The following is an 11,436-nucleotide window of genomic DNA, read 5'->3' as shown; positions in this document are numbered from 1 at the left end:
AAATCATTATAATTGGATTATAATTAAATCATTATCATCATCATCATCAGCCGGTCATGCCACTGCTGGCAGATGGCCTCCACATATGTTTCCACACCATTCTGTTTTTTGCTGTGCTCATCCAGGTGATGCCAATCTTTTCTTCTATGTCATCTCGCCATCTTCTTTTTGGTCTCCCTCTAGTTCTTCTTGCATATCTTGGTGTCCATTCTGTGGTTATCCTGGCCCATCTGTTGTCTTTCATTCTTGCTACATGTCCCGCCCATTGCCACTTTAGGTTTGTTGCTGTTTCTATGACATCTTTGATACAAGTTTTGTTTCTGATAACTTCATTTCTAATCTTGTCTTTTCTATTTATGTTCAATATTATTCTTTCCATGTTCCTTTGTGCTGCTGCCAGTTTTCTTGTTTGTTGTTTTGTGAGTGACCATGTTTCTGCTCCGTATGTTAATGTTGGCAATATTACTGTGTCCATGATTTTTCGTTTTAAGCTAATTGGAATATTCTTGCTCTTTAAAAAAGTGTTATATTGACCAAATCTTCTCCAGCCTGATGTTATCCTTTGGGTGATCTCAGTTTCCATGTCGTTTCCTGGCGTTATCATTTTTCCTAGATATTTGTATTGATCAACCTCCTCTATCTTTTCTCCATCTATCAAAATACCCGTCCTTGGTTGTTTCCCTGCTATCTCGTTACACATTGTATTGTACAGTAATCATATTGTACAGTAATTCAGTTCTAATCAAATTGATTCAACCACTGTCACTACAAGAACACACACGAGAAATCTTAGAATTAGATGTCCGAAGTTTCATTTCATATCAGTAAAAAAGCAACCAGATTTGGTAACTACAAATATTTTATTAGTAGAGCTTTCGCTGCCGTAAAAGCGGCTTTATCAGTACTCTTATTCAAATAAAAACATTTCATTTCATATTCTGGAATCTGGATTGTTACTAAATACTGTGAATTGGCTTAAAGCAGTTAATTCCAAATCATTGAACCCAGTTTAGGCCATTCAGTTGTTTCTTTGTAAAGAGGCATCTGATTGCTTTGGAATTCAATTAGTCTGGAAAAAGCTTTTTTCACAGCTTCATTTTTATAACATTTTCGCGTTGGTGTAACATTACCGAGCGTTGTAATGACAACAAAAGCAACTTTTTTGTAGGCTACGAAGTCGAACTCTTTGTTTTTAACAGTGCTTGAGATCGATACAGACATTTCATTTCAAGTTCATCTCAAGAGGCCATGCATTCAGTTGTGTGAAAGTTGTTGAAGTGAAGTGGAAAGTTATAGGACGAAGCGCTAATTTTGGAATTAGTTGAGTCTGAACAAAAGTTACTCTTAAAAGAAGTTGGAAGTTAGGAGCAAAATGGTTGGAACGAACCCTGGTTAATCTAATCAAAAAACAAAAAGTCTAAAATGTAGATATGATTCTCATGTTCAGCGAACTATACTGTCTTCATCTTCAGTGCTATAAATGTATATATTTATAGCACTGAAGATAAAGACAGTATAATTTTCGAAATGTTTACAGAACATGAGTTGGAAGTGTGTACAAGATAGCGTATTACTTTAACTGCTTGCTTAGTGAAGGACAAATTAATGATGCATGATGGGCTGAAGAAAGCTCTTGGCGTGAGTTGATCAGTCTTCTATTTGACAGCCAGTAAACGACAGAGTGCTAACTTACCAATGATTAACGATTTAACGATTGGTTTTCCGTAGCGCCCACTGTCAGTGCATGTATTAAAGTATGTGTGATGTCATAGTTGTTTTATTACGATACAAAAAGAAAACAATACTCCTAAACTCAATTGATGCAAAAACATTGAAGATTTTTAGAATGTAAAAACCTTAACAACAGTTGGAAAGGTCAATATTTGTGGCAGGAAAGTAGCAAATCTTCTGCATGAAGATAGTTTAGTCCTCACAAGATTGCCAGCGGGTTTACCAAAATCTTGTCAAGATGACCGCCGAAGTTGTGGATTTCAGGTACAGTAATTAATTCAAATTAAACTGAAAATTTTTGCGATGTCAAACAATGCAGTGCGCTTTTATAGAACCAACGTACTGTACTACTTTTATTATTGTTAGGCGACGTTTCATCGAGTTCTTTTAGTGTTATTTTTTGCCATGAACAATCGCAGACATTTTAATTGCCTTTGGTAGAAGAAGCTACTTTGCCAGTGTTGTACGGTACTTTTCTCTTACTTTTCACAATCTGCAGAGAAGCGTCACACGATGACTTAGGTCTTAGGCTATGCTTCGTTGGTTCAAGGACTCATTTGTCCTTCTGATGTTTCCAAAAAGCAACGAAAACACTGGAGAGTTAAAGTAAAAACTTTTCGTTGTCGAAATGCTTCAAAAATCGTGTCGTTGCTGTCTATAATTCAGTGCAAACTACCGCACGAGATTATTATACTCGTCTAAGCGTTGCATGTGACGAAGTCGCACTATAAAAGCATAGGTTGACATACGGTAATCTGCCAAAAAGAACTGTAGGCTATTTGCATTAATACTTTTGAGTTTTGACAGTTTCGCATCAAATGTAAAAAAAATGTAGGCTACAACGTATGTATGCAACACGTTGCAACGGACAACTGGACCAGACTGCAAATCTTTCATTACCTTGATTTAAATGCAGACGTATTTGCGTTTGCGACCCCTATAATTTGTTGCGCTTCCCCCACATAGGTCGCGACCAGTGACCTTGCTAGAAAGAAACCTTTAGGAGCCGAGGGCAAACGTCATACAACATAATGGTATTAAAACGTAATATTCAGACATGTTTTGAGAGGGGGAGGGAGGTAGTCTCTGGTCGTGACCGTTAGTTTGGAAAGCCCTGCTGTAAGGCGAGTAATCCACTGAATTGGTACGGTACTGTAGATTTTAAGGCAATCGAAACCTCGTGAACCAGTTGTGCTGTGCTGCATAAGTCTATATTGCATGATCATCATTTTTGCAGATGGGAGCTTCTCCAAGAAAAGACTTTGAAAACTTTGGCCATGAAGCCAGACAAATGGTCAAAAATGGTGAGCGCTGAAGAAAACAAAGTTTTGATTCAAGCTTTTCTGGACAAGCAAGAGTTTTCTGGATTAATTATTTACTCAACTGCAGCTGGATATCTGCAGCCAAGTTATGATTTTCCCACAAGTATAAAGCAAAAAGGTATTAAAATTTTTGAAACTTTAGAAAGTTCTGTTAATGAAAATAACTATTTTCGTTTGTTTCGGGCTGAATATTTGGTATAGCTTAGGTACGGTACTTGTGCACAAGTCAACGTTTTTACGAACTCCTAGTTGTTACTGTAATTATTATCGATAGGTTACTATTTATACTGCGTGCACGTTGCTGCTTTGACATACCGTACTGGAATAATTTTGCTTCTAATAAAAGGGCCTTGATATCAGAGTCAGACAGTATCTCAACGGGAAACCCCAAACTTCTTATCTAGTTTTTTCTCCTGTATCTTCGTTGCCTTTGTGTTCTATTCTTTCTCGACTTGGATTTGAAAAGAAATGACACAATTCTTTCTCACTTTCTATTGCCGCTGTGGCAATATATTTTAATGTTTATTTTACTGTCTTTCCGCGACAAATTGGGTTTTTAACATCACTAGGCTTTGAAAAACAATAAAATTTGACAAAAAAGTTCAGTCAAACTGTTAGCCGCTTGTTAACAGTCTAAACCAGTGTTCTTCAACGGGGGCGATATCGCCCCCCGGGGGGCGATTTTGGCCATTGCGGGGGCAATTTGTACAATTTTTGAAATTGGGGGGCGATTTTACTGTAACGAAGAAGCTCGAGCAATTTTTTTCGCACATGGATGGGCAGATTTCTGGATCAAGTGCAATGATCGATTTCCGGAACTATGGGCAAAAGTGAAGTTGTATTTATTGGCGTTTCCTTCGACATACATTGTTGAACAAGGTTTTAGTGAAGTATTGCACATGAGAAATAAATACCGAAACCAACCTGACATGAACAAGACTGGAGGAAATGCAATTCGACTTAAGCTGACTGGCTTGCACCCAGCTATTACTAGTCTTGCAAATAAGCACCAGGCGCAAGGGTCGCATTAATTAGCTTCCACGAGCTGTTGTATTTCAATAAAATGTGCTTGCTTTTGCTTATTTATATTGTTGGGATATTTGAAGTTTTGTATGTAAATTTTTAGCGACATGAACTTTTGTACAACGGCAATCGTTTCGCAGTCCTCGAACTTAACTTTTCCACCCGGCAACCAGTATGGCCGAACGGCAAGCGATTCCGGCGGCCAGCAACAAAAACGTCTATGATTGACGTAAGTTTTCTGCTTCAGCGCTTTGCGTTAACGAACCGAATCTCCGATGGTAATAAGAAGAAAACGAGTTTTGCTTTCGCAATACGCATACAAAGCCCTCGATAGTTACTTGTATCCTTCTCGAGTTACCTGCGGCCGAGCAGAGCTTACTTTCGGGGGCCGTTTTTGAACCCTTCGGCGGCCACGGCCGCCGTTAATTTCGAGGCCTCGTTTGAGGGGGCGATTTGGACCCGCACTTTCAACAAAGGGGCGATTTTGGAAAAAAGGTTGAAGACCACTGGTCTAAACGAACGTTTTTTCAAACTTTCTTTCATTTTTTCTGCTTCCGCAAGCCAACAAGAAGCTTTAACCCGTTAAGTGAGTAACTATTTTCTTACAATTCGAGTTCTTTCTCGTGTTGTCGCTATATATCAGGCACCCGTCTGTTAGCCACTGCCTGACGTCATCGTTAATTGAAACTAGACCTTCCATATCATGAGGTGGTTTGTACAGCGGTCAATCCTTGATTATGTGGGCTGCCGTATGTAGCCTACTTGACGACACTCACAGGTAGCACTTTCTGCCAAGCCCCAACGCAACAGGTCGGCACCACAACGTCCAACACCAGTGAGTAAACGATTACGCCCTGATGAGGCAAGTCTAGAGAGGCCATGACCCAACTGGTTTCTAGATGAAAATCCGAATACTTGACGAAGTGGAGATGTGCTGCTTGACCATTGTTCACACCACGCCGCTTGGCACCACTGTTTGCTAGGGCTTCCACCAGAAGCTGCCAGAAGGTCTTGTGCAACGCGAACAAATGACTTTCTTGATTTTAACCGCTGCTTGGGAGGTTTTACCAGTGTGGTTGCATGCAGCAGCTTGCCGGGGTTTGGGATTTTACGGAGTTACTGTTATCTGTTATCGAGGTACTGTGTGCATTTAGTTTGGAGACTCCCAGAATTTTTAGTCGCATTATTATCCAGACAGCAAATCAGTCGATTTTTACATTGATTCAACATAGATTTGCAGACTGCTGTCTGGGTACTTTGTAGACTTAGAGTATTGGGGAGTCCCCAGCCCATAGCACAACAAGCTTTTGTTTTAGTTTTCTTTTGTAGTTTTTGCTTTATTTTGTCGTTTTGACTATTCAGGACAAGTTAATATTGGACTATTGTTTTCTATTGTAATCGCTTTATTTCTGTCAGACTGTAATTACCATTGAAACAATATTCCTCGGTAGGTTTCTTCATAGCGACTAGCTCGAACAAAAATTGTGGTTCTCCTCACTTAACAGGTTGATATTTTTATGAGTCGGCAAAATGTATAAACGTCGTAAAAAATTCAGTCAGACAGTAAGCGGTAGTTAAAATTTGCAAAATGTGACAAATCAGGCCACACCTCCAGGGAGCAATGTTGAGCGGAGTGTGATTTTTGAGACTCCAACTCCATGAAACCAAACTCTACTTCAATTCGACTCTGAAAATTTTTATTATTTTAGACTCGGAATCCACTCCACTCGAAAATCAAATCATGAGTTTACGTAATACTAGCCAATGCGTAGCCTAAACACGAAATAGCTTAGGGGTGCAAAAATCCTTTGTCAACTTCAGTAGCACGAAACTGTTTTCAGTGGCGCACACTCATAAACATTATTGCGAGGTCGAAGATTTGTTAGGACAGTTTTTTTTTTTCTTCACAAACAAAACTAGAATATATATGGACTTATTTAATTTCAGTAAAATGCGAAATTGTCTAACCAAACTCCGAATCTACGCTATTCCATTCCGAAAACTTTTGAAAAATAAAATTCCGAACCCACTTCATTGTCTGAAAATTGGGCATACTCCGGCTCCACTCCACTCGGCACTCCATGCTCAACTCCACTAGGTAGCAATGGTAGCGGCCTAGGTCACTTGACCATGTTCTCATCTCAGCATTGAAAAAATTGTAGTTCTTTCCTGACAAAAATAAAATAAAAGTGTCAAACTTCTGGGCTTGTTCTCTCCCGCACCCTCTTTAGTTCCTTTATTCATTCAAAGATTTGTTGTTTGAGATCAAGCTGTAGCGTTCCTCAGATCCTTTGTACATTTGTTTCTGGTCAAGTTTCTCAAGTTTGTGAACTGTTGTAGGCTATATAGATACGGTACCAGCTGGGCGTGTTGCCTGAGTGCAAACCTTGACCAATGAGCAAATATACAATTTTCTTCCAAGGCGGACCCCCACGCTCACTTATGATTTTTTCATGATTCTCAGCGCTATACAGCCTACAGCTTACAATATACGGTATGCCATTGGGAAAAACAGGACATTAGTAATATTGTTGTCACATAAACATTCATGGGTATTTTATATTTATAAAATGGTGATTATACTTGTGGAACTGTAGTTTGATATGCGCTGTTAGCTTTATGTTGAAAGACAGTAGGTTAATACGTTGAGCTAAAATCAATTTTCAGGCACGTACTTTGTGAAGAAAGAGAAAACAGCGTTAACCAAAGACAACATTCGAACTAAGTTGGCTTTTGGGGATGTTTCACAAATTCCACTCGACCACCTTTCTCCTCTCATCGATGAGGTACTATTTGTTGGCTAACTTTAAATGTCAAGGCGAATATTTTGAGCTTAATACTTAGCCTTAAGATTGCGCTTAATACTGTTGTTGCATGCCTAAATTCTCAAACTCGGTAATTTACTAATTTTTCTTTGTTCGCTTTCAGTTTCTCTCACGACTACTGTCTAATGATGGTAATCATGAAAGATGGCCCGCTGTTGTGTCAGAAGACGTTTTGCGGCATGTGCACAAGCTAAAAAGTGACGTTTATGTGGTTGCTGGGCATGTTAAAGGAAAAACTCTTTTGCCCCATCCAGTAGGCGCAGAATCCTTGGATAACTCACATTCGGATGAAAAGCGGTGAGAGATGCCATAGCTACCGTTAGGTAATAGTTGGCGGATTGCTATTCATTTGCCCTGAAATAGAAAAAATATCATTTTTTAATTTGCTTTGTCTGTGATATGGAAATCATTCTATTTTACAATAATTTTTTTGAACGTTTAAATAAACTTTACTTCACTTTATTAAAAGCCTGAATTATGAATCATTTTTACTCCCAAGCACTTTCAAATTGTGTTTACTGCACATCCTGTTTTGTGTTGAGATGTGTCACATCAAAGAATCAGTTTGAAACATTCTAGTACAGTATCTGACCCTAGGTTGTATGAGGTATTTGTTAACCGGTTACCTATTTTTAGTTTTGTCAAATTCTCGCTTGAAAAAATTAAGTAAGTATTTTTTAAATGCTAGTTAAAATGGGATGTTTTGTGTTTAGTGTTTTGCTTCACGCCGTTGAGACTGTTATCATAGAATGGAGCCATCAAATTCGAGATGTATTGAAACAGGAGTCTGCTCAACCACTCTTAGAGGGACTCCATCCTAGTCCTATCATCGAAATCGAATTTTGGAATGCAAAATGTGCTAACCTTGAATGCATTTATGGTCAGGTAATGTTGATATCATGCTAGTCTTCATTTAGCAGAAGTGATTAATTTTAATTGATACATGAAATCAAGTCTTCGTTTTACTTAAGAATTAGACAGGTAAAGTTAGAAGCACAGGAAGCGAAACTGCCTTCTCAGAGTTAAATAAAAGAGTTGCCAGCAAGCCAGGTGTTTTTTTCAGCAAAAAGGCTTATCCTGAATTTCTCAGATATAAACTAATCCCTGTTTGTTAAATCCATCTCAAAGTTTACAAAATTCCACAACTTTAATTTATCAACTCTTCACTGCAACAGTAGTCTATTTGAAAATGGAAGCTGTTCAAAGCAGTTAGGTTATACTACAGCTTGAAACATACAAATTAACAAAGGAGCTTTTGCTACATAAGCTCATCTATTCATCTTTAAGGGCAGCACTAATGAAGAGTAAGTTTTTGGTACGTTGTCTACAGTTCGTAATTTCTTTTCAAGTTGTAATTTCTAAAGGACTTAATACCGGTAGCCTAAGTTTATAAACACCATTATATCGATTATTATGTATTTTTGTTGTTTCCTGGTTTATATCTGGTTCGATGAGTTTATAAGAGACCACTTTAGACTAACTTTTTGTGGATTTACAAATTTTGGGCTAGGTTTGACTGGAAAGGATTGGTTTAGTTTCGAGTATCGTGATTAAAAACAGAATTTTGTATGAAATGAATAAACCTTTGTCTGAAAAAAAAGATCTGGGCATACTTTTACATTACGCACTCTTTGCGCATTTTGAAGTACGCGCTTTTAGAACCAAGATAGCGTAAGTTGCGCTTTTTGATACTCTTTTGATTTTCTTAGAATTAGGTTAAGTGCATCACTTGTGTAACTAACTTAACTGTTTACAGATAAGTCATACCTATATACTCTGTACGCTACAAGATATTGCTATTTCTACTATATTTACGTTTACGCAATGACAAAAGTTATTTTGTTAGACAGCCAAATTAGTGGCAAACAGACAAGCAACATTTCGTGCGCACCGCTGAATAATTTTTGTACCAGAAAATATCATTTTCTAATCGTTTGTAGCTTTGCCAAAAGCGAGTTAAAAAGATGGCAACATTGCTTGAAATGTCAAACAGCAGCTACTTTCCCGCCTTTCAAGAAATATTTTCGGATGTTGTATCAGGTATGAGATCTTGATGTACGAACTTTAATAAGAAATGAGTTTTAAAGTTCAGTTTCAATAGGTTTTGAGGAAGTGTATGGTCTTGACGGATACATATTTCTTATGGTATGATGCAATTATAAAGTGATTAAAAAATTGAGTCCACAAAACATTTTGTTTATGTTCTAGCCCTACGCGAAGCTCAGGACATCAAAGTTCATTTGAAACCACTTCGTGCATTTCTTGAAGATTTTGAGCAAATTGAGTTCAGTGATGTACGTTTGATACAAACTGTTAGTTTTCTGATGCATCTACGTCTGCAATACAAAGGCTGATGCATCTACGTTATAGTCGTGCATGTTTGTAGATTTTATCATTAAATGACACGTGAAAATTTGTCGATGTTATGGGTTAAAGTTCTCTTCCTTGGATTGGTGGTAATCCTAAGCTTTTACTCGACAGATTTGTATAGCTTGTACACTTGTACAGTAGTTTGACTCAGACATAATCATCAAGATAACTTTTCACATTTTCACTGGCATTATAGTTGAAGCAATTCGGCAGTTATCTGAAACTGCTTTGTACAGCAGATATTGACCCATTGATGGAAGTGCATTCTTAGGCTACTTTTCTTAATTGCACTTACCTGCAACGTAACACAATAGAAGCGATAGTTTTCTCCTTTTTGGGTAGGGGGGCTATAGCTTCTAAAGTCAATATAGGGTCAACTATCAATTTTGATTTTGATATGATCAAATCGTGTAACTTAAAGTTTGCATGTAGCCTACTGTAATATATCTTGTTTATTAAAAGCATGAATAAGAAATGTAGCTATTACATCAAATTTGAAAAAAATGTCTACTTTTATTTAGGCGATTCCAAAGTTATCCCCACTGATGCACGTCATTTGCATGATATGGTCCATGTCGAAAAATTACAACACTCCAGTTCGCATAATTGTCCTCATGAGAGAAATGTGCAACTTTCTTATTGATTTGGTAAAAATCTTAAATATTGGTTTTGCTGTGTAGGCCATTCAGTGTTTTTTTAATATTTTTGAAATCATTTTTTTTGTTTTAAAATATCTTTTCAAAATTAGGATGTATCACTGTTAATGCATTCGATAGTGAGCGTTATTTTTTAGTTAAAGTAGGCCTATAGTGTTTTAGTGGTGCGATACCAATGAGCCTTATGTGAGATACATGTTTTAATTCTTGCTACAATCGGCTGCCTGAAAACATTGCCTGTAGTTGATTCGATAGTCTTAACGGCTAGCGTGGAAGCTACATTGTGATGATTAGAGAATCGCGATTGCTCACTGTTCTAGTGACTATACTCAGCCTTGCGCTGCCTGGAAAAATGTTCCTTTCTACTGCCTACATTGCATACAGTGTTTAGGTTACCACTTTTTTTTTTATTGAAATCAGGCTTGTGGTTACCTATCGCCAGACGATATCTTGAAGGGCGAGCTGGATGAGTCTGTCGATCGAGTTAAAAGTGCACGAAAGGTGTTGCATGCTTTCAGGAAATGCTACGAGCATTCGAAAGCCATTCTAGGGACTTATTTTGAGGTTTGTTTTATTCAATAGTTCAATAGAAAGTAATATCAGATTATTATTTGCATAGGTTGTTGAGTCAGATTTGAACTCAAAATTTCCGATGTAGTATTTTCTATAAACGCTAATTTCTGTTTTGTGTAAAGTCAGTTATTGGAGCTATGTAGTATATAGTAGCCTAGTAACGCATGACGTAACCTGATCTATCGAATCCGATTTGCTGTCTTTTTCTTCCGGATACCAAGCTCAAAGACCCAAAAAGAAATTCTTGTAAATTTACTGTAATTTTGATAAATTATTTCACGTGTTATTTTTTTTTGGAATCTTGAAAGTTATGCGCAACGTTATGCGATTAAGGCTCTTGCGCGACACTGCATAGGCAGTCACACGAGCCAGGTTGGTCAAGAACGTGTTTGGTAGGAAATTAGTAACCAGGGCGTACAATTAGGTGCCAAATGCACAAGGGATTTTTTTTACACTGAGTGATTTGAAGAAAAAAGTGCGAATATTTGAGAAGTAAATTGAAAAATCTTCTGTGTTCTTTTCAAGGACAAGACCAAAGTCAGATTGTGGAACTTTTCGTCGGAGCTCATCTTTTCAAGAATGGATCATTTCATTGGTCGTCTTGACATCATAACGGTACGATTATTTCGAGAAATTAATGTTTAGGTGCACCTGTACCAGAGTTATATGGCACTATAAGTCTACTGAATATCTTGCTGTTCTTCTTACACGGCCGAGGCCGTAGCCCCGAGCATCACGCAAGCTCTTGCTCTATCTTTGAACTCGGCCAAATCTTGTGAGAGCATTTGCTTTTAGGACAAAACAGTCGAGTAGATGTTGCATCGTTTGCTCCTGCTCGCATTTGCAAGTTGTGCTTCCTTGAGAATAGAAAAAAATAATTATAGCTTGATTTGAAGTTTATTCTAAACAAGCCGAGTGAAGAATACGAAACCAGAT

General features: G+C 37.7%; 1 protein-coding gene across 2 annotated transcripts in view; it reads left to right on the top strand.

The window, feature by feature from the left end:
- Positions 1-1,852: 1,852 nt before the first annotated feature.
- LOC145775129 (dynein beta chain, ciliary-like) overlaps positions 1,853-11,436 on the top strand; it is a 58,839-nt gene continuing 49,255 nt past the window's right edge. For both annotated transcript variants that reach the window (XM_082586342.1, XM_082586343.1), the window contains exons 1-10: positions 1,853-1,995; positions 2,969-3,171; positions 6,744-6,862; positions 7,005-7,198; positions 7,615-7,786; positions 8,842-8,941; positions 9,110-9,195; positions 9,793-9,918; positions 10,348-10,491; positions 11,026-11,115. In XM_082586342.1, coding sequence (XP_082442468.1) covers positions 1,970-1,995; positions 2,969-3,171; positions 6,744-6,862; positions 7,005-7,198; positions 7,615-7,786; positions 8,842-8,941; positions 9,110-9,195; positions 9,793-9,918; positions 10,348-10,491; positions 11,026-11,115 — 1,260 coding nt within the window. In that variant the 5' untranslated portion in view covers positions 1,853-1,969. The remainder of the gene's footprint in view (positions 1,996-2,968; positions 3,172-6,743; positions 6,863-7,004; positions 7,199-7,614; positions 7,787-8,841; positions 8,942-9,109; positions 9,196-9,792; positions 9,919-10,347; positions 10,492-11,025; positions 11,116-11,436) is intronic.

Source organism: Aplidium turbinatum, chromosome 8, assembly GCF_918807975.1.
Source record: "Aplidium turbinatum chromosome 8, kaAplTurb1.1, whole genome shotgun sequence".
NCBI classification, from domain to species: domain Eukaryota; kingdom Metazoa; phylum Chordata; class Ascidiacea; order Aplousobranchia; family Polyclinidae; genus Aplidium; species Aplidium turbinatum.
This window is presented reverse-complemented; position numbering and strand designations above follow the sequence as displayed.